A 24,638-nucleotide genomic window follows, 5' to 3' on the forward strand; every position below is an offset into this window, starting at 1 on the left:
CAAAAATAGAGTATTCCTCTCTCTGAAGGTGTGTAAGTTTATTCAAGTAGAGTCAGGTAATTTATACAAGCTATATACTTAATATAAAAAAGACAAAGTATGAAACTCTTCCCCTAGTCTAATTTGATTTAAGGATCTTGATACCCGTTTTCTTGGAAGGGCAAAATATCCCAAATATAAAATGGTGCATCCAGTAGCACAGGGCATAAATACCTCAAGCTGAAAGCATAACAATATGCTCTCCTTCTATTATTGCAGAACCAATAAATAAGCATAATGAAAATCATGACACATTATTACATTATTCTGTATTGCTTCTGTTCATTTAAAAAACAGATGAGTGCATTTAAAATAATTTTATGTCAAATGACAGTAAACTTTGCCATTGAGATGATGCTGAAAGGGATATTTGTAAAGAGCAGAGATGCATGGTTTTATATGGCTTATATCAAGGTTATGACAGAAGTACAAGGAATCTGAGTACTAACTACTTCACACCAAGATGGCTGTAGCCTGGTATCCAAAACATGTACATTATTCACATGTGCTATGTGTTTTCTGATATTATGGAGTCAATAAAAAACAAATTAAAAAGCTTTAGGAAAAGCTTCCATGTCAGTTTGTCCTTGGATGGATTATCTTTTTTCCTTTGCCTTGTTGATTTAATATACTAGATTATATTAACAGCACTGGCTTGTAAATAAGTAATATCTGAATCTTATTAATGGAGATATGCTGCCAAAGTAATCAGCTTCATACTTAACAAGTTTCCAAGTATTTGGGAAAGCTATGAAATGGGATTACAAGGTTAAGCTGTGTACATCTGGCTCATCACTATATAAATATTTCAGAAATTTGATCTCATAGGATGAAGAAACACCTGTTTAATCATGACTCTTTTCCAAGGTACATGAACTTCAGTAAGCAGAGCAATACACAAATGCTGGCAAGAAATCTTGATCAATTTACATAATGTACTTCCTATATTAGACACACAGTTTTATCATACATCATCCTTCTGAGTAGAGACATAAAAATATTCTAGAAAGATTATGTGGTATTATACTTATATTGGCAAAATGAATTGGGGATGCCCAACATTTTAAAACTTGAGATAACCACCTGAAATACTAAATAGTTTCATTGATTTTTTTTCCTTATATCATGGTATGTGATTTTAGTGTAATTGAACGTTGTGAGTATAACTCTAAGGTAATATGGATCCTGAAAATAATTAATGAGAGGTAGGAATTTGCATATAAAATAACAATAAAAACTTGAACAGTCCCTCTAGTTAACAGAAATGTTAATGAAGTTGAACATTAGTTGCTTTTAACCAGATCCAAGATTAAATAACTGTGTTGACTCTTTGTCAAATATACACTTGCCCATTAAGCCTGCCTTTATTTTTTCAAATTTTGTTCCAACAAATAAATGGGCTTTAAAAATGCACTGATTATGACTCTTATCTAATTAACTTCAAATGTCCAACTTTAAAATACAGACTTTGAGGCTGTTGTCCACAACGGCAGTTAAAGGTCAATGAATAAAATTTCCAATTATATTTCCTGGGAGCAGATGGGTGCAATGAAACCTAATGATTGAATTTTAAATGCTTTCATGCACCTTTTATCTGTTTTCCAACATGTTGATTCTACCTTAATGCTGTAACAAGATAATAGGTTTATTACAATTAACCAACTGAAAAGGTATCTCCACTTTCCAATTATTTATATTACCTGGGGATATTGAACCACAGCTCCTTTCCTTCCGTCACCCCTAGAGGCTTTCTATCACCATCCCACACTTTTAACCAAAAAAATCCAAACCATAATATCATTAAATAACAGATGTCTCCTTGGCGATTTGATTTCTCTAGTTAAATAATGGGTATTTAACATAAATGTCAAGTTTAAGTTCACAGAGACTCAATGGAAAATTTCAAATAAAAAAAATTTTAAGAAATGTGTTGACTAAATTTAACTATAAAGTTTCTTTCCTTATATGATGAACTGATACATTAGCTTAAGCTGACTTGCATAGTCGTAAGTATAGAAAGAAGGTTTACCAAGAGGTTAAAAAAATTAACATTCTATTCTCCAGGAGTAGCAGATGGAGAGTTTTATCTCAACTACATCTTATTAGAGCACACTCTTGCCTGAAGAACCACAAGAGGAAATCATGCAGAGAAGTTTATTTTATTGCTTTTATGTAAAAGAAAATCAACATTTTACATCTTAAAATATATACTCAAGCCTAAATTAAAGGAAATTGAAGAAACCTTTTATTTTAGCTAATAAACAAAAGTTTCTTGTCTATTAAATGCATTTTTAAAATGAGAAACATACTACTACTCAACCCAATCCACCCCTGTATATATGTACTAGGTAAAGTCAACTATACAGAGCCCAGGCCCAAATGTACATGTGGTTAAATATCAATCTGGTGATAAATACCACCATGCCTTATCAACATATTTATTTGAATATTTTAAAAAAGTACACTAGATGTAAATATACAGGTATTAAAGTATCCCTGTGATAAGCATATTTTCTTCTGGGATGTCACAGAAAAGAGACCAGAGGCAAGGATAAAAATAATATAATTAGAATAGGTCAGCATAAGACATAAATAATAATTTATTTCCTTTTCTTTCACTCAAAATCATGTATTTTGGACAATACTTTTAAAATGTTTAAGTGACTTTTCAAAGTCTTTTAAACACATGACATATGTTTTTAGATTATAAGGTTTGATATGAAGACTAAAAACTGCTTGCCAACTGGTGTATTTATGAAACGTTCAGATTTTTACCAACATTATTTGGAAGTTGCATTGCCAGTAGATGTCCAAGTTGCATATTTTAAAAGAAAGCCTATATGAACGTATGATAGTTTAAGAAAAATTCACAGAAACAGTAAAATGCAAACAGATTATGGAATATTACAGGGGAAGTTTCTGGTTGATAGTGTCTAAGAGAAAACCTGTTCCTGACACACAGGGTTTCTTGTAGTAACATGTAACCAAGACTTATTTTGATATCCCCCTCCATCAGGATTGAGTAGCACTGGTTGCTGATGTGCCTTATTTTCAAAAATGCCAAATATTTCAGGGAGAACTAACAGATGGACTTGAACTCTTAATATAATGCTTAGACAAATGTGGATATAAATTCTGCTTTGAGAACTTCTTATTTGTGGGATAATCTTATATGATATTTAATACTGTTAGTTTAATCTTTCGGAAAAATTCTCTCATCTACGAAGGTTGAAAATGAATTCTAAACATTTTAAAATTACATTTCTATGCTTCCTTCTATTTTTCCTTCACTTTTTATTTCAGCTACTCTGACTAATGGGGATAATTGAATTTTTAATATGTTTGAAAACTCATTCTGCCTAAAATCTTTATTCTATAAAACCTCCTTATGGTCTAATATGAATTTTAAAATGTAAAATTCAGACAAACAGTAACTAACTCTCAGTATAGCTTACAAGTACTAAATAATACAACTTCATATGTACCCCATAAATTTGCAGAAATAAAAAAATGAAAAACCAGTAAACCATTTCAATTAAGAGCTTTTATAATTATTTCATGATTTATTCATTGAATTAATAATTATAGATTAAACAGCTCTGAACGTCGTGGATGTCTTTTTAATAACAATACTGAAATGGACAACATACTGTTTATATGAAGGCTTAGCTTGCATTTACTCAATATTTGCATTAAAAATTCATTACCACATACATATGACAGATTCTGAAATTTTGAGAAAAATATTGTAAGTTGGCTTATTACATACAATCAACAATTTCCAACTATAATTTTATTTTCTGATTATCACATGGTAGATGATCTGTGCCCAAGTGATGAAATAGTAAAATTATATATCAAAAAATAAAATTAAATGTAATCCCCAAATAACTGTTTATGGTTTAGACATAATATCATTTTACTAAAATTATCATACAGAAAATAAATATTTATACTTTATGGAGCATTTCCACAAATAAAACCAGCTTAAAAATTAATTAATATATAGACTAAATGATCGTATTAGTTTCTTAAAAACTTCCTGGGGTTGGGTAATCCTTAAAGTCTTAAAAAATAGACCTAATATCAGAAGTGCATCACTCTAATACCATATAAATCAGACCAAGAAGTGGGAGAAAAGATAGAAAGACATGCAACAAACAACACAATTTCCTCTTGATATACCATTTATATAAGTGTGTTTGTTGTATATAAGTGTGTTGTGTGTATATATTATATATCATATATCATATATCATGATATATAATATAATGATGTATATATAATGTGTGTATATATTATATTATATATCATATATCATGATATATAATATAAACAAATACTGTGAGAGTTTGATGCTCATAATTGTGAAACTTGATCACCTTTCTCCATGAAGTTGTAATATTATTAATAAAATTATAAACAAATTTTTACAGTAATAATTACAAAAGTGGTAACTATAAATTTAAAAAATATCAAAATATGCCACATTCAAATAAATTATTTACCAGCAGATCAATATTTTAGCATATTTGTATTAATATCTTAGACTTTAGCCCTAGTCACATCTAGATTTAAATCCACATTACAGCATATATCTGATGGGTGATTGTCGAAAATGACTTAACTGTAGAAGTCTCATTTTCTTCACAAAAAATTCATATTTTTAAAAGTGTGTACTACGTATCAGAAACTGCTATATTATCTCAACTACAGTGACAATCAAGATGGATGTGGCTCCTGGTTTCAAGTATTCTACTATCTAGACTGCTTTGAGAAAAAAATAACTTAATCTTACTCATAGAGAGTTAAAATCCTGATTCAGAGGTTTAACATTTTACAGACTTAGTATCATTCATTGTTTTGTGTGTAGATCAGTTAGATCTTTATTAAGAAAAGAGTACACACAACAACTACAAGAAGAAATGAATGGAAATGAGTTGGGTGTTAAATTTCCTGTTATCCATCCAGTATTAATATATTTTTTATTGCACTTTAAAATCCCTAGGCATCAGGTAGCTTTGGGATCACTTCCATGGCTTCTACTGGATTCGATATTATTTTATCACACTTTTCTTATTATCTCCTAGGCTAAGTCCTGCTTTCTCAACGTTGCCAAATGGTCTTATTCCGTTTTACTTCAAACTTAACCAGGCAACCGAGGAGAGTGATAGAAAATATTATCTACTCCTTTCCTGAGACATTACATGTCAACTTTTCACCTAAGGCAAAATTTAATGGCTGATTTGTGGAACTTTATTTCTAGAGATTTACTATGGAAACACTGACATGACCTTTAACCAGAGCAAAACAGGCACTCTAATAAGCAGGCAACACCAAACCTAAAAATGCACAAGGAACAGAAAGATCCTGGCAGGAATTAATCTGCCATTTTCACACATCTGCCCAAGGGAGGTATTGTAATTGCAAAAATTTACTCTAAGACTGCTGAGACTCATAGTAATTATGTTTCTTTTTTTTAATAGAAATAGCCACAGGTGGTAACAAATTGGGTTTTGAGATGGGGAACTGGGCATGCATTCTAACCCAAATTACTATGTAATTGTCTTGATTATAAAAAATCGTGGAAAGTCTATTGCTCAAAATCAGAAGGAGAAAAAAAGTCTCTATAAATGTATTCTTTGTCTTTTCTAGTTTCTCTCCACTCAGGCATAGTGCTTCATTTGTTGGTATTGGCACATCTGATATCAGAGCCACACCATAAAATAGACTTCTGCCAAGGATCCTTAAAATGTCCTGTGAGTGGGATTTGTTTAATAGGATGGTTCTCTTATTTCCATCCTTATTACAATCTAGGGATAAATAGCAGCTTTTCTAAGAAGGTCAGAACCTGGAAACTTAGCTAATAATTACTACCCGTGCATCTGCCAACACCAAAAAGTGGAAGGTTATGAATATTTTTTCAAGGTATGCATTGCTATTAAAATAGTTACTGTTTTTCTGATATATCTGCTTTCAATAATCCTGCATCTTACTCTATACTTTGGTTCATGACACAGCACCAAAATGTTTGTATTGTTTTCTAAAATGATAAATGCATTCTATGCATATCATGCCAATTAACAGTCAAAGTATATCTATAAACTTACTTCTTTAAATCAGGAATTTCTGATTTAATCAACCAAGGTTACAATATGAGGCAAGGCATTGGCTTAGCACAAAAAAAAAAAAAAAAAAAAAAAAAATCATTAACACAAGGCCACACAAAGTTTCAAATAGTAATTAAAACAATCAAGTGTCTTGCCGTGAAACTATGGGAAGGTAAGTTTGTATGGAATCTTTAATTCTACCACAATGAAATTGATAATAACAAGGGACTATTGATTTATCTTTTTTGTATGACTTATAACTGCTCTTATTCACATTCTTAATTCAGTAAAAGGACTTGGGATATAGTATTTAAAAATAGATGCAAAACTGTAAAAGCAAAATAGAAGGCATGAATTCTGGGACTCAAGAAGACACTATTATAATAGAATTCACCAATATTTAGATGATATTCTGTTTCACTTTTGTTTTGCTGACAGAACTATGGAAATTGAAGCAGCTATTTTAAACATTGTTTAGGAAGATTTTATGATGAAGAATTTATATAAAATGTATCATTAAGCACTTATTCAAGTTTAAACTGAAAAATATTTTCTTTTAAACTAATTCCCTTTTCCAAAATACTAAAATTATAACTTTTTTCTTATTATACTTTGCTAAAATTTTAAGCATATTATTTCTCAAACATTCTAATGTCTTCATTTCATCTACTGATAAAATAAGGACATCAGTAAAAATTTCACACAGTCACATGTGGGTAGCTAATTCTTTTCATGATAATCAAAGGTGAATTGCTTTATAAATTCAGTAATGCATATGCAATTTCTCTGTCGCTGTGAAAAAACAGCAAAAATATATCGAGTACTCAGTTAAAATAATCTCAGTATATGCTGTTAAAATATGTTGTGTGAAAAATAAAATGAACTACCTTTATCAAAGGTATTTGTATTGGGGACTATGATTTTTTAAAGAATGTTGTAGATTAAGGGTGAAAACTACTTTTAGATGTTCAAAACTGATGCACATGTTTGTACTGCAAATTCAAATTTAAGAATTTATATGGGACATGGATCGTCTGAAATTGTATTATAACAATAAGAAAGCTATTTTGACCCCCATAACCATTTCTACCTACAATAAATACCTGTTGCATTTTCATTTGATAAAAGCAAATTATTGGAATTTCGAATATGACCTAATTATCTCATGTATATATTTTAATTTGAGCTTTTCTTCTGAATTGGAGACCATGAAAATTTTAGGCACACAAAAAACCAAATCATTGTTTAGCAATAACTATTAAGTATTTAGGTGGAAATCCTAGATAATGAAATATAACAATTCATGACTCAGTGCTTAAATTATATTTTTAAGTTATTGTCAAAGACAGCTGAATAAAATATATTTAAAGCACCATAGTTGTTGCAGAGAAATTACTTGTTTAGGGAAGTTGTAAGTTAAATCTGTAATTGTAAAGCATAGATGCTATCAAAATAGCATCAGAATCTTTCAGAATATCAAGTCATTGTCTATGTATCAATATAATTTACAAATATGTAACCATTTTTTTTAAAGAGTATATATCTACAAAACAATTATGAATGTATAGCTTTGAAATTTCAAATTGATTTTCATGCTCTAGCTTTCAAACTCTACAAAGGCTGCTTTTAGCTGATAGAGTAAACAAGAAATGCTCCTTTAAATAGTCCCTTTAATGTGTTCCACTAATTAAAAATCAATCAAAAACATTAAAAGTTTAAAAAGTATTAAATATTATTCAGACTGTGTATATTTTAGAACCAAATAGAAGTTTACAAAATTATATTTATCTTTACCTTGGCATTTTTCATACCACTTAAATGTGGTGTATCACTATTGTATTAAATAGAAACATAAAGAAAATAAGATAATACAGATCGTTAAACATTTCAAGATAACTGAAATAAATGAATTTCTAATACCATTAAGTTATTTTAATATATTCCACTCCTCTAATCAGACCAAAGTCTATTTATGTAGATTACTTACATCTAAAGTGTCATTTATCCAACCTGTATTTATCCTTTGATCACAAAGCTTGTTAACTTAAATGGTCTTTTATTGTTATGATTCGTTTTCCCATAATTATGCTGTTTAACTGCCTTATTTTTTTTGAATAAATATATGCAAACGCGCCAATCATATTCAGCACAGTTATGCTGGATGCTCAATGAATTGTAAGAACCATTTCACTACAATAAAACTGCTTGGAATAGATCCAGGGCAAGGCCTACAAATACTGGTAATCAGAATGTCACTAGGACCAGAACAGACAAACAGAAATATGTCATATATATATATACATATACATATACATATATATACACATATATTTTTTTTTCTCTCAAAGACTGTCTGAAGCCAATTTTAGAGTCTATCCCTGGAAGAACTTGGTGCATACAAGCAAAGGATGCCACCTACAGAGCCACAATTTTTCATCTGTATTTAGTTATGGGTTTTTTTGTGTGTGTTTTTTTCTTTTTCTTTACCTTAAATATATTGATCTTAGTATTTCGGCAGTAGCAAGGAAGCAGAAGCATGACTCTGCTTAGTCACAGTAGGGATGTTGATGTCATTAAAGACTTCTTTATTGTAGATAACTTATTTCAGAAGACCAAAGATAGCAATATATCATTGTCAAAGTTAGTGGTGAAAGCTTATGACTAACTGTAAAATGCTGTGTGTCATTGAAGAAAATCTTGTCAAAGCCTCCTTTACTAAAGTAGGTTGACAATAGGTTAGTGTAGGTCTGATGAACTTTAAAAGTGTTTTGTAAGTGGGTGGCAGAAGTCATATTATCTTCAAAATGATAGGCAAAAGGAACTTTATGCTATTCTCTAACTAATATACAGTCATTGATTGAAGGAATTTAATACACAAAAAAAATCCTTCCCTAATGGCTTTACTAAAATACAACCTTAAGATAATGCCCTATGGGATTTATTAAACAGAAGTATCACTGAGGGGAATACATTCTAGTGCAATGACTAATACTGTAATTAGCGGGCGCATTTGTAAGAATTTACCCACTATTGAGTGTATTGCAAGACTTCTCCGCATTAGGGAGTTAAGTTTTACTTCCTAACTGGAATGGGCCCAGTTATAGTGGCTGCTTCTTTCTCCTGTTGCTGTTTCATCATCAGGCTCACAGCATGCATTCTCACATGCTTCCAGCTCTGCTGCCATCTTCTCAAAAGAGTCAGGAACTTGGGTGAGAGTTTTATTTCTCTTCGTCTACATAGGCTTCAACCTGTTGCCCGCTGAAGGCCACGTGTTCTTAAGTTCCCCCCTCTAGGGTCACTAGCTCTATTTTATGGAACTTCAAATTGTTTGAAACTTTAAAACAGTAAAATAAAGTTTCAACATATTTTCAAAGAAAAATAAAAGCTTGAGCTCTTCCTTAGAGAAGAAATACTTTTGAACTAAAATGTATAAAATTGGACTACTATTTGTGATTGAGCAAGCATTTACATACACTATATTGAAAATATGAACATATACATTTATACACATACTTAATGTAACTAAAAAATTATTTGTATATTTTTATAAATATAGCCTAGCCAAATTTCACTGCAATAAATGCATGTGAACCTTTATAGCATCAACTTTATGGAGAAAACATTCTGGAAAATTGGGTGATTTTGTATGTGTTTTGTATATTGAACAATATAGTCAAAGGTGGTAATGTAAATTTTTTCTTGACTAAAATAGTATATTCAAATAGTTGAGATAACAATTTTAGGGCATACTTTTCTATGTCGATCTTTCCATGATTACACTCAGCCTTAAATAACATGAAGATGCCAAGACTAAGATTCCAATTTTTTTGGCGTATACTTACATATGGTAATATTTATTGAAATTATAGAACTCATACAACTCAAGTAAAATTAAAAATTATCTTACTCCCAACATTTTCAAAAGACTGAAGGATTATGATCTCAATACACGAATGATAAAATATTACCTAGTTTGCATTTTGAAAATTTTCTCGAAAACCAAAAGTTAATGGAATCAAGAAGTTAATACCTTACAAAGAGTTATATTAGTTAATGTTGAAAACAAGACTCTCTGGTTTCTAGCTCATATTGTTAAACTTTATACTTTCTGTGTGTTTTCATTTATTGGGAAAAAGAGAAATGCCACATTAAAATTGGAGCTAAAATTTTCATAGATGCATATAAAAATAAAAGTAATATAATAAGAATGATGATAACAACTTTTGGATTTTTAGGGATTTTAAACTCTTCTCCCTCCCCCCAAAAAAACTCTAAACACTGAATATCTGATTATATTTTAAATTAAGTTTGTTTACTTTATTTACACTACTTTTAATGCCTGATAAAACAGAAAAAAATATGTAACTATTGTGTACTCTCAAGTAGGAATTACTCATTCTACCTTTTCAAAATATTTAAGAAAAAAGATGAGTGAACTAAACAATCCAGAAGGCACACAGTAAGAAAGCGACATTTCTTTTCTACTCAAGATACCAGAATACCTATAAGTAGAAACGTATATATAGTTTATGGAAACTAATACATATACTAATTAAACAGCTGTCTTAGAATAAAAATCATAGTAAGATAGCTACAAAATTATAAATGCCAAAATAAATTGTTCACACACTTTGTATTTGTTACTGAAATCATTAATAGGATAGAGTATGAAATTTTGAAGATCATGATTTTGGGAACTTATCTGAATAAGTCCCCGTAGTGAAGATCTTGTACTAGAGTGAAGTGGGAATAAAGGCATACAGTGGATAATGTTGCTATTAAAGATGGATTCTCCTTTCACCTTTTTATTCTGCAACATTGAGTTTATTGTTTACATTATGATACGTTAGTCCTCTATACTTCAATATCATTTTTATATATTTGGATTGGCTCTAGGTATTTACCATATGCTTAATTCCCTGTTATTGAAAAGGCCATGTACATCTATCAAGAGGATTTTATCTTCCTAGCATAAAGACTTTAAAGTCAACCCAAATGTGAATCTTTTGAAATTGATTTGTAAAACACTGAGTAAGAATGTATTCCTTTTCAAAATTTATTTTAGTAGATCTTATTCTGCTGGCTCAATATATTTCCTTCTATGGGAGCATATTAAAATGACTTGTAGTAGTGCTACAAAAAATGTGAAAACACAGATGTTCAAACAAAACTGGGAAGTCGCCCATCAGTGACAAGTCCCCAGACTCCTCCTCTCTTTCCAACAAGGCCTTCGTCGAAAACACCTGTTGAGAAGTCACCCTGAGACTTAGCACTTAATTCTTGATAAATCACGATAAGCAGTTATTCTTAAGAACTAGTAATCTCTTTACTTGACTTTAGATTTCATATTAACACATAAAATAATTCACATGAAAATTGCTCCTATAAAAAGTCCCCTTATAAATTTATGTAACAGTCTATTTGCCTTATGTACTACAAAACCTGTGCTCCTATTCTTCAAAATCAGTTTTATATGTTTAAAAAGAATTAAATATTTCATTATGACTGTGTTTTATTATGATTCACACTATTGTGGTTATTTAGTTGCTAATCTATTGTTTAAACACGTTATACTTTAATTTTTCCGAGGAACTTGAAAAACACCTGAAATCAAATCTCTTCTCACAAGTACCACTGTTTCTGTATCAACTTATATGAATGCTTAGCATCCATACTCAGTAAAAGTACTCCTATGCCCAAGGAGAACCTACAGGCATTAACCTTAACATTTTAGGCCCTTTGACTCACATAAAATGCTTTGATACTTAAATCTTAATTTTAGCTATAATGTGAGCCTCATAAATCATAAAGTTCCTAAATTTCGTATCACCACACTGTACCAGTGTATCTCAACACAGTTATGAAATTATTTTCATTTCATCAATAGAATACATTATACTTCCAAACAGAACACAGATGCTATCAAATAAAGATGAACCAGACACCTAGTAGCAGTTAGGCCAAGTACACTCTGTGGATTAAAATTCTACCTTCAGAAATACACATGAGATTAATAGTGTGTTTCCTTAGGAAGCTGTATTACATATACACACTAATAAAAGCACCTGAAACAAGATTATGGGATACCTAAATGCTTTAATTTAAGCATGTCACTTTAGCACAGTGTGTTTGTGACACTCCAGTTAAAAAAAAAAAAAAAAAAAAAAGACAGTTCCTGCAGTTAATTTACTCTGCTCTCCATAATTAATACTGAGATAAACCTGATATATTTGAAAGAGAATTAACATATTAAGAACTTACAAAGCATCCTTTAGAGGATTACAAAAATTGAATAGAAAAAAAATCATTTAAACAATGCATGTTGAGGATATTCCTAGGGCAGAAGCAATATGGGAAAATGAGCTATTGTGAAAACATTTCAAGGACTTAAAACAAAAACATAGTTTGTTTCTTTATGGCATGAATTAAGAATCTAGAGGAAAGGCAATGTAAAAAAAAAAGTTTTCCCTTTGCATTCTGTGTGTGCGCGCGCACGTGTGTATTTGCTTTGACTTGAGATTTACTGTCAATGAGAGGAATAATTATCTTATTCCTCCTTAAGCAATGACCAACTTCAAGAACAGCATGGTGCAATATACTACAGGTATCACTATCTCTCAAAACCACTGGATATTTCAATCCAAGATTGTTTCTCACTAGACTAACCAAGGAATCAGGCTTGTTGAAAATTCTGCACCACCTTCGTTTTTACTGGAAACTAAATGAAAATTCAACTCACAGTACTTTAAATGGAAGACTAAGCATTAACCCTCTGTGACATCTTTGTAATTACCAATGGTAAAATTGTAATTGAAAGGTATTTAACATATGTGTATTTATAAAATGACTGTAGCAAATCTGTAAATATGTGTTTTAACATCTCCTTCTAAATATATATTGACTGTCATAAATACCAGTTTTACACAGTCACAGAAAGACTTTCATAGAAACCACATTTTTTAAGTGGATACTTTCTTTTTCAGTTTTATATAGACCTTAAAAAATTATGATTACTGATGTACAGTAAACACTATTAGAAGTAAGATTAAATACTATAATTGATATTTTAATATTTAATAGTGTCAAGTGTGAGATTGTTTTACAAGGACATTATACTATTACAGAAAAATATATTTTGCTAAATATTAGTATTTGGTATACCTATTATGTTAGAAAGAATAAGATTATGAAATTTTACTGCTCCATTTTAAGAATAAAAACATTATTGAGTCAAGTGTCATCAAAAGTTATTTGCTTTTCAAAGCATAAAATTATGAACAAATTATTTTCACTTGCCCCAAACTAATCTTCCTCTCGAGGTGTCACTTTCAGTTAAGCTCAATTTTGAGTTCCACATACTGCTCATCCAGAGTAATTTGTTGCAACATACAATTACAATAAGCAAGAATTAAATTTTTCTGTGACACAACTCAATAGTGGGTGAAAGAAACAAGACAATGACTAGACATAGTATAGTCACCTGCTGCTGTTAGAATCTATGTCCAGTCTGGGTCAGTCATTTAGTTTTGTGATATTATCAATAACTTTGAATCATACTATCTAATATATATATAATATATATTATATATATATTATATATATTATATATTATATATATTATATATTATATAAAACTTTGAATCATACTATCTTATATATATATATATATATAAATATCACTTAGATATATCAAATACACACTATGCAAACTAAATGCACCCTGAATTTATTTTGGCACATCAAGTGCCTTCAGTGTAACTTTGCCTCCTTTTTACAGCAGCACAAAATGAGCCTCTGGTCCTCTGCTATATTCCTTTCATTCCTCAGTGACTCCAAGAAACAGATCACGAAAACCGCAGGACAAAACAAATACAAACTTTTCATAGATAGTTACTAGTCATTTTGTAGAGTCTGCATGTTTTCAAACTTTTCAAAGTGCTTCAGAGTATAACTCACATTTCAAAAGCTTAAGCTGTATTAATGCATTATGCTGTAGTTTTTAGCATAATGGAACGATGAAGAGTAAGTGAGATTCATATTCTTTAAAGTATCTTTAAAATATAAAACTGACTTTTTAAGGGGTGAAAAGTTAGCTCAAATTGAATGAACTCTGAAATTCTGACTGGTTGTTATTCTGTACTTACAGAAGTTAACTTCTTAATATTTGGATATAAGTTTCTTTCATTTTTGGCATCATTTACAAAAACAGCATTAAAATATTTTCAAGATAATTAACTAAAACTTTTTTCCGCTCTGGGAGTTCTTTTTTATGAAAAGAAATATAAACCAACAAATAAAAATAAGTAAAATAATAATTATTATTATTACTATTATTATTGAACATTGCTAACATTTTTATACCTATAAAAATAAATTTTAAAATGAAATAGGAGTAAGACATTTACATTTTGCAGAGTTTAGACTCTTTACATGGGAGGGGTTATGTGTAGAATGTGATATATACACAGTGTCAAAAGTGTAAACCGTTTTCATTTATTTTTTTTTCCCCTCTCACTGCTGCTGGTAGAGTGGCTTGCCCTGTTCCAAAGGTTTCAGGACAGCTCCAAAAAAAAAAAAAAAAAAAAAAAAAAAAGTTAACTCCCAGTTATGCTAAAAGTCTCCTACCTGAATTATGGACATCCGAGTGGCAGGGGTCTCGCTTGCATTATTCCCTTGTCCGGTGAAGCTGGTGTGGCAGCCTGCGTGCCCCTGAGGGACAGTCAGGTTGTTGGAGGCCGGTTTGAGATACATCACCTCCGACCGGGGCGAGCTGAGGGGCAGGCGGGTCTGGTAGTCGAAGTACATGGGGGAGGTGGCCAGGGAGGGGCTGCTCACCACGTTCATGACGTTCATGGCGTTCCTCTCCTCCACTTCACTCTGCACCAGCATGATATCGTTTTTGTTGATCTTCTTCTTCTTGCCCTTGCCCCCGCCCAGCTGCGGGTGGCTGTACTCCGCGATGCGGCAGTTGTAAGTGCGGATCTCCTTGTTCTCGCGCTTGCACTTGACGGCGATGGTGATCATGGCCGCTAGGAGGATGATGGAGATAGTGCTCAGAGTCACGATGAGCGGCAGCGACATGTCCCAGTGGTGCTGCTCGCCATTCACCCGTGGCACCCCCTCGGGAAGAGATCCGCTCACCGAGCGGATGATGAGCTTGGCCACTGCAGACAGGGTGGGCTTGCCGTGATCGGTCACCTTCACCACCAGCTCCACCACAGGCGTCACGTCCTCCCAGAAGGGGTGCAGCGTGCGGATCTCGCCGCTGGACGGGTCAATCTCAAACAGGTGGTCGTCGTTGCCGTCCACGATCTCGTAGGTGAGGCGCCCGCTCTCACCGAAGTCGCTGTCTAGGGCGCGCACGGTGCTCACTAGATAGCCCAGGCCAGCGTTGCGCGGCACCTGCAGCTCCGCGGTGTCGTTCTGCAGCGTGGGGAGCACGATCACTGGCGCGTTGTCATTCACGTCTAGCACTGTCACCCTCACCGTGGCGTTGCTCTCCAAGTGCGCGGGCGCCCCGGAGTCCTTAGCAAGCACCTTGAACTCAAAAGCCTTGGTCTGCTCGAAGTTGAAGGAGCGCAGGGCGTAGATGGCCCCGTTTGTGGGATTCACAGACACATAGGTGTAGATAGACACGTCGCCGATGTGCGAGGGCAGGATAGAGTAGGATACGGTGCCATTCTGGCCCAGATCGGGGTCCTGGGCTAGCACAGAGCCCAGGTACTCTCCCGGGATGTTGTTTTCATGCACCTGAAGCACGTAGAGTCCTTTGGTGAACCGAGGCGGGTTGTCGTTCTCGTCTAGAATCTTGACCGCGAACGACTTGGTGGAGTTGAGGGGAGGAGAGCCCCCGTCCCGCGCCACGATGGTCACGTTGTACTCGTCTTGTGTCTCGCGGTCCAGCGGGCGGTCAGTCACCACCGTGTAGAAGTTGTCGTAGTTCTCCTCGAGCTTGAAGGGGACAGAACCCCCGGGCCCGCCCAGGCCCCCGCCGCCGCCCGTCCCTCCTCCGCCCAGGACACGACACTGCAGCTGCCCGTTCTTGCCGGAGTCCCGGTCAGTGACCCGCACCAGGGCGATGACGGTGCCGGGAGGGGCGGCCTCGCTCAGCGCCCCCTGGCGCACGGAGACGAAACCGATGGACGGCGCGTTGTCGTTGCGGTCGATGAGCTTGACCGTGACTTTGCAGTGGGCTGGGATAGGGTTAGGCCCCATGTCTCGGGCCTGCACGTCAATCTCCAGCATCCCGTTTTCCTCATAGTCCAGGTTGCCCTTCACACGGATTAGGCCGGTCTTGGGGTCGATGGAGAAGAGCTCCCGCACGCGGTCGGGCACGTAGCTGCTGAAAGAGTAGAGCACTTCGCCATTTGGACCCTCATCCGCGTCTGTGGCGTTCAGATCGATGACTACGGTGCCCAGCGGAGCGTTCTCGGGCAGTTCCACCAAGTAGGATGGCGCCTCGAAGACCGGGCTGTTGTCGTTGGAGTCAATCACCTTCACGTTAATCTGTATGGTGGCGGAACGTGGAGGCTCGCCACCGTCCAGAGCAGTCAGCACGAGCGTATGGTGAGTCTGTTGCTCTCGGTCCAGAGCCTTCTGGATGACCAGCTCTGGGAACTTGGTGCCGTCGCCGCGGGACTTAACGTCCAGTCCAAAGAGGCCGTGGTCATCGCGCGTAAGCAGGTAGGTGCGGAGCCCATTTTCGCCGGCGTCAGGGTCATGTGCGCTGGTGAGGGGGAAACGGGTGCCTGGAGCAGCGTTCTCCGAGATGTCCATTTCGATCTGGTCCGAGGAGAAGGAGGGCGCGTTGTCGTTGATGTCCTGGATCTCTACCTTGATCATGCAGATCTCCTTGTCGTTAGCGAACACCTCGAGGGACAGCTGGCACTTGGCATTGTGGCGGCACAGGGACTCGCGGTCGATGCGCTGCTTGGTGTAGAGGAGCCCGCTGTCTGCGTCCACGTCCAGCAGGTGCGGTGCCGAGTTCTCCAGCACCCGGTAGCTACCCGACTTGCTGCGCCCTCCGCCGCCGCGCTCTGCCGGCGGAAGCCCAGACTGCAGTCGAGCATCCCTGCCGATGTTCCCGATCACCGTGCCGGCCCCTTGCTCCTCCGGCACGGAGTAGTTGAGGTTCTTGAGAGTGAGGGCAGGGGCCCATAGAAGAAAGCAGCAACAGATGGAAAGGTACATCCCAGACCGGTAAGGTGGGGGCAGGAACAGCCGGACTGGAGGGGCCAGCGAGGCAGTGCGCGCCAGCCTGGGGCCCTGGCGCAGCGTGCGCGCGCGACGCGAGCCACAAGTCTATGGGTCCTTTTTTCCCTCTGCACCCGAGCTGCGGCACCCGGTGGTCTCTCCTTATTCCGCTCAAGTTCCCTGAACCTGTTGATCTACAGCATCCGCACTGGGTGAGAAGCTGCGGTGCAGCAGAGCTGCAGGGGCTTGGAGCAAGGCGGCGCCTTCCTGCGGCTGGGGGCGAGCCAGGGGTTTCGTCTCTCCCGCCTGGACTTCGGGAGGCTCAAACTTGAGCGATGAGGCAGGCGATAAGAAGGAAATCTCGTCTGGGAGAGATGATAATGAGCTAAAGAATCAGTAGGTTTTCCTCGCTCCCGCTAGGGTGCTGCAAATCTACTCCCGCCCGGAGCCTCCGGAATACTCTTCACATCGAGTGGGGGTGGGAGCAGGGAGGTGTGTCTCTAGGCAGATCCGAAAGTGAAATTCTTACTTGCTGCTCGCTTCCCTTGATGAAATTGATAGGGATGAAGAGCAACGAAGACAGAGTCACAGATATATTTTGAAGCTTCCCCAGCGCACCGTGGAATGCCTGCTTGCTGCGCGGGCTGGTCTGTTTTCAGGCAGTGTTTTGCTGCATTTAGAGATCTAATCTTGCATTGCTGGCTAAGGCAGCGGCGGCGGCGGACTGCATCTCCCAGCCAAGCGTAATTTTTTTTTCCTCTCTCTCCTTTCCGAGCAGCCAAAGGGAGGGGAGGAAATGCAGCGTAAAGAACTAGTGTCCCGATTTGTAGTTTCCTCTCCCCACCAGGCTCCTCCCTCTCTTCCTCGGAAAAGGCTCTCCCCCGAAATCAAGAAAGCCACAGCCTGATCAGCAATTGCTGTGTGTGTCTATTGGGAGGGGGGAAATAGAGAGATAAATCTTCTCCTCTGTTCGTAGAACACACTCTCTAATTTCTCTACGCCAAGCCAGTAGCCTCCGCTACCATCCCATCCTCTCCCCGCGAGCAAAGACTTCTCTCCAAGCAGTTTAATTCCAGTTTGCTTTTCTTCCCAGGCGAAGGGAAATCAACAGGCAACTCATGGTTGGACGTGCAGATTCAAAGGGGGAGGGGGAGGCCGAATAAAAAGGAAAGGGGAGCCTCCCTCCCAGTCCTCGCACACACACTCTCCCTGTCTCTCGCTAGAAGGGAAACAGTCTCTGCATTCACAGGGCTGGGCTGTCAAGTGCCTCTCTTTTCTTTCTATTCAGCATCTCCTTCCAATAGCCCTGCCTCCCAGTCCTCTTCATCTAGAAAAGAAAACCTTGGCGAGGAATAAAAGTGATGAATATTTGAAGCAAATAAAGTACGGGTTTTTTTTTCCCCCTTCAATTTTCTCTTATAGTAGGAGGAGTGGGCTGGATGAAAGCAACACATCAAGGTTTGGCGTGATGCATTCTGCAGTCTCGCTCTCAGTCTTTCTGGGCGACTCAGGGAGGGCAGGGGGTGCAGAGCTGCGGCCGCGGCGGTCCAGCCAGGGGCGCCTACCCCGGGGAGGTCCCTCTGAGGGGTTGTTAGACACAGGTCTGTCTATACATTATTTCGGGTTCTGGAGGCGCCTCGACATACGGGAATGACACATCCAGAAATGCAGGTGTTCCGATCTGCCGGATGAGTCAGAAGCAGCGGAACGAATCGTATTCACTCTCGACTCACGGTCCTCCCTTCACAGACATTAGTTGCAGCTTCTTCTAACGCTTTTTCTGACTCAGTCTATAGAAAGAAAAACCAGATTCATGTTTTGGGGGAAAAGAAAATGCAAGAGAAAGGGATGGAGGGAGGAAGGTGAAGCTGAATCTAGCAGCACTTTTACTCTACCTCTTTCTGCCGGAGTCCGAGGTTCTGGAAAACAAGGCGTCTGCTTTGCTAGGTGTATTGGTTTTATTTATTTTGTTTATTTTTTTTAAACCTTTCCTCTTGGTTAGGCGAGAGGCACCCCGAAATTTTTCAGAGTCTTGGAAAAGGAAAAACAAAATCGGTTTTCCAGTAATTGTTCCCAGCTTAGCCTCGCATCATAGTTCAAGATTTTCCTCTCAGTTTTCTCTATTCACAAAAGTCCAACATCCGTGTGTCTAGTTAATTATGCAGTCTGTTGTGGGTTTTTTTTTTTTTTTTTTTTTAATTCCTCCTTTTCTGTCACGGGTGGTCTCTTTCAGTCTGGTGTCGGGATCACCCCACAGTCTGAGAAAGATGTGCGGATTTCAAAGCAAATAAATCCATCTCCGCAAGCACAGCAGCGGACGAAAGGAAAGGTGAAAATTCAATTCAACAGTTGGAGTAGCGTCTCCCCAGCCGCCCTCCGCTGCTGCCGCATCCGCCAGGTTTGCGATTCCGGCTCTCTCCCCAGCGTCTCTTGCTGACTGACTCTATTCACCTCACGCCGCCGCTTAAACATTGATACTGATTCCCTGCCAGCCAATCCGAGCGAGGAGCAAGGCCCTGCCTTCTCGGCCCGCGTCCAATGGGAGGCGGAGAAGAGGATGGAGGGGGCGGGGCCAGGAGCCCCAGCTCTTAGGAGTCATTGATTAGATCAGTTAGATGGGGAACCAGTCCGGCTGGCTGAGCCCAGCGCTCCGCCGAGGCGGACGCGCCCCAGGATTCGCCGGCGGGTCTCCGGCACCTTTAACTACCGGGAGTAGCTCTTCCACCGCCTTCCTTCGGAAAAGAGAATTTATAAAAAAAACTTTAACAGCGATTTAGTTTTTTTGTGGTTCTACATACACGTGATCGGGAATCGCAGCATGCTTGTAGAATAAGGTAGCTGCGGTCTGCCTAGTGGGTTTCTCTACACACACTCTCACACACGCACGCACACACGCCCTCGCCGCACATACGCCCATGCCAAGGGAAGCGCAGCCTTGACTCCGCGTGGACGCATGTGAATGAGGTGCGGAGGCGTGTAAGTGGGTGTGTGTGAGCGCGTTTCCACGGGCTGAGATGTGTATTTCTGTGAGTGTGTGTGAATTCGAGGGCGCTCGTGAGCCCGTTTCTGCCCGCACTGGTACGAACATGCCGCGAGCAACAGCAATCAATATGTAACTTCCTTCATCCTCTGAGAAAAATCAGCTGTCCCCAGGCACCCATGCAAGGAAAGTCACTTAATTATGAAAGTGTTTCAGAAGAAAAGCAGACGCCCATTGAAAGAGAAGCTATGTCTCTTAAGAGGAATAGAGCCTCTCCTTTAAGGAGAAAGGCTCACTGTCAATACAAGCTTTGTAAACTCAAATCTGGCTGACTACTACTTAGGGTTCGGTTCTACCCTTTTTGGTCATTCTTCCCAACCATCTCAGCCCAGGTTCAAGGTAAAGTGGATACCCACCCCCTACCCCCGACACACACACACACACACACACACACACACACACACACACTAGTTGTGGTGTTTTGTTCACCTCCATTCTTGTTATTAAAGTGTCACATTGCAATTTGATTGTTTCTCCTTAAGATCAAATAGCCATTGATAACCGCATTTGCCAAAGCTCCATGAAAACAAAAGTATAAAACATGAAGGCAATCATTAGGATATCTAAGATTCCTGTTTTGTAAGCCATAACACACACATATATACACACATACACCACAACACCACCACATACAATATACACAAACACACATACACATACCGACTTCTGATTCATCTATTTATTCATTTACTAATCTCACAGACGGTTTCTTCCCTATTATCATAAACATCTGCAACTGGAGCCTGGTTTGCTCGTGATCCAGCCGTTCTGAGAAAGAGTTAAGAACAAAAAAGAAAATTGAAGTATTGAAATAGAAAAGGTGAGTGTTTTGATTGCTAGAGTATTGATCGCAATTCATAAATACTGAAGTTAAGTTGCCATTTATAAATTGTGAATGACTAACATACAAGTATGTAACATGAATCATTCAGCCTTCAAAGGAAATCAAATCCAAACCAATTACAAGAAAGTTCTGAAGACTGTTTTTGGGATAATTACTTAAAGATTCAGGTATAGGAGCTATTTATTTCCTGGAGTATTCAATGAGATAACCTGTAGTCTGAATTTGCAGTCTGATCTGTATCCAAAATTCGTCACTCCCTTAAGAGACTCTAACAGTTTAAAATTTCAAAGAGAAGCTATTTACAGCCAGACTTTTAAATCCTAAAGTGTCTTTGTATTTTCTGAACAGGTAGTTTGTCACGCATATACTACTGTTGAATGGTAGAGCTAGAGCTTTGTAGAGATCTAGATTGTTTTCCTGAGTGAGTACTTAACCATGCTGCCTTGGGAAATGCCCGTTTTATGTCTCTTTAGGGTTAATACCTCTGTTCCAAGGCACGTATTTTGGAAACTGAAAATCAGAGGCTTTAAGGCTTTAAAAACAGCAGCTAACTTAAATAAAGAATAGTGACTGCACATTCATTTATTAATCATTAATTTTTAAATACAGCAAATCTATGTCTTTTTTGCATTACACACTAATTCAAAGAAAGTAATAAAATATCCTTGAGGTTTGTTTGCCACAAAGCAAAAACAAGAGAATGGGAAAAATTCCAAGGAAAGGGTATTATGATTTATCAATTAGCCTTAATGAGATGTGCTGGCGGGCAACCGTGAGTTGTTAGAAATGCAGCGTCCAAGAGACCCAGTGATATGAAAATACATCCTCATAAATTTGCTTATGACCCCTCCAGAGTAATTATGTCACATCGCCCCCTCGTGTATATAAAAAAGAACTACCATGCTTTAGGTGAATACCAAAGGGTATCTGACAGAAATGTATCACATATTTATGTTGTATTTAACCTGTATAATTCAATTTTATTGCTGAATACTGACGTATACCCAAAGCATTTAAGTTTTTTCCTTATGTCCCATACCTAATTTATGGTCAAAGGGCGGGAAATTAACTGATATCTCATTTCCAATGGTTTGGCTTTCCTTTAACCACAATAACCACTCTTAATTTTTAACCATCTCTTAAGACTTGTATTTTTCCCCCAAATAGTTTTTTTTGTTTACAATATAGTTATTGAGGAATGTATTCTTCACTGTGTTTAAAGTATTAAACTTAATTTTAAAAAGAGAGATAGTAAAAAGAGATAGTAAAAAGAGATAGTAAAGAGATAGTAAAGAGATAGAGATACTGCTAAATCTTTCAGAAATATTTTTTTAACCCCATAGAAGGCTATAGACATAGAACCCCAAACTGAGGAATCTAGAAGATTGTATATTGTGTATAAATAACTAAAGATACCTTCAGTCTCACATTTCTCAAGAAGAGACTGATTGATAGTTGTTATTTATAATTACAAATGATAGTCTTAACCTTAAACAGACATTATATCTTTTAATACACACACATTAAACATCTAAAGATCTGTCAGTTATTCAAGCTATGTATGTGTGCATACTCATTGAGAAAAGTATTTGGAAAGCCATATATATATATATATATATATATATATATATATATATATCATGTCTAATAAAATATGCTAATCTAGGTGCGTTTTAAAGGTAAATTGATTGTTATGGTGAAATAGCTTCAAAAAGACAACTATTAAAACATTTTTATAGACTGATAAAAATGATTAGTACTGCTATAGTATTCCAATAATTGAATTAATAACACTATTATTAAAGAATAGTGTTAAAATACAATTTATGGACTTTTATGTAATATAACTTATTTAATTTTGCCTCAGAAAGACTCCTTAAGATATATATTTATTAGTTGTAATTGTAGTTATGAGAGTTTATGCATGCAGTCATAATAGCATCAGTTTTAACATTCTTCAGCCACTTGTCCTACTTGCTGTGTTCTTGAGTTCAGTAAAATACAGTTCTTAAGAGACATTTTTGATGCTGATGTTTTCAATGCAGTCATTGTTTATATGAATAAAAAGCCATTCTCTCCACAATTATTTTCTCTTTCTGTATCATTTTTACCATCATTTCACTGCCTGGTTTCATATATTTTTATTCATTAATGGAAAATTTTCAAAAGTAAATTTAATAGCTAAACTGTTTTATATATAATATGTATCAAATATTTCCATGTCACATTTAAATTATCAAATTAATGATAGAAGTTCCTTCATAGCTAGTTCCCCTAGCTGCTCTTCTCTTTTAGAGATATATGTCGTTCACCTCTAATACACAGCCATCAACCATTTTATAACTTGTTTTGTTTTGTTTTTTGAGATGGAGTCTCACTCTGTCACCCAGGCTGGAGCACAGTGGGGAGATCTCAGCTCACTGCAACCTCTGCCTCCCAGGTTGGAGAGATTCTTCTGCCTTAGCCTCCCCAGTAGGCTGGGATTACAGGCACCAGCCACCATGCCTGGCTAATTTTGTATTTTTAGTAGAGATGGGGTTTCTCCATGTTGGTCAGACTGATCTCGAACTCCTGACCTCAGGTGATCCGCCTGCCTCAGCCTCCCAAAGTGCTGGGATTACAGGCGCAAGCCATCGTGCCTGGCCCATTTTCTGACTTTTTAATAAAAGGTTAACCTTTTAACAAATGAGAAATCCACACTACTAACAGGACAATTGCTAAAACGTATCTTTCTCCTTGATGATAAACATGGACTGTATAAAAGCAATGTAATTTAACAAGAATTTTTAAAATTCTGGAAAAAAATTAATAATTTGTTTATAATTTTTTAAAATTTTAATTATTATTTATTTTTAAATTTTGTGAAAACTCAATCTTGCCTACAGAGCAACACAATAAGAAAAAGTATAAAATATTTATGTAAACAGACAGCATTTTAAATTTAATATGGAACTTTTTCTGTTTTTATTACAATTGTGAAATGTTGCTATTAGAAAAAATATTTAGATCAGGAAATGTATTTTAATTTTCTTCAACATTATGTCTATGTTATAATATGTAATTATATGATGAGATTTACGTACCTGTTAATATGGGTTCTCCTTGCTAGTATAGGAAGTGCGTTGCCAATGAACACTCAAAGTCACTTTGTAGGATTAACCCTACAAAGACAGGGAAGTTATATAGCATGAGATTAATTTGTAATTTCTGCAATAAATGACCTAAATTTACAACTTGTATTTATGTACTTTATGTATAATTTTAAGTTTGTAAGTCAGAAGTAAATATAAATTAGTAACCAATGACTCTTGAATAATGACACATATTTCAGGGCATATATTCTGAAGTACTGAGACATATTTAAAATTATTTTAAGACTTTAAATATTTTAAGACTTTAATATTTAAAAACA

General features: G+C 36.7%; 1 protein-coding gene and 1 long non-coding RNA gene across 5 annotated transcripts in view; one reads left to right on the forward strand and one right to left on the reverse strand.

The window, feature by feature from the left end:
- LOC105485588 (protocadherin 17) overlaps nucleotides 1-19,785 on the reverse strand; it is a 97,523-nt gene extending 77,738 nt beyond the window's left edge. For 2 of the 4 annotated variants that reach the window (XM_011747940.3, XM_071081270.1), the window contains exon 1: nucleotides 14,775-19,785. In XM_011747940.3, the coding sequence (XP_011746242.1) occupies nucleotides 14,775-17,339 (2,565 nt within the window). In that variant the 5' untranslated portion in view covers nucleotides 17,340-19,785. The remainder of the gene's footprint in view (nucleotides 1-14,774) is intronic. The other 2 variants (XM_011747939.3, XM_011747941.3) reach the window with 2 other exon arrangements.
- Nucleotides 1-24,638, forward strand: part of LOC105485587 (uncharacterized) — a 165,042-nt gene that overhangs the window by 87,800 nt on the left and 52,604 nt on the right. The window lies entirely within an intron of this gene.

This window comes from Macaca nemestrina, chromosome 16, assembly GCF_043159975.1.
Source record: "Macaca nemestrina isolate mMacNem1 chromosome 16, mMacNem.hap1, whole genome shotgun sequence".
Taxonomy (NCBI): Eukaryota; Metazoa; Chordata; class Mammalia; order Primates; family Cercopithecidae; genus Macaca; species Macaca nemestrina.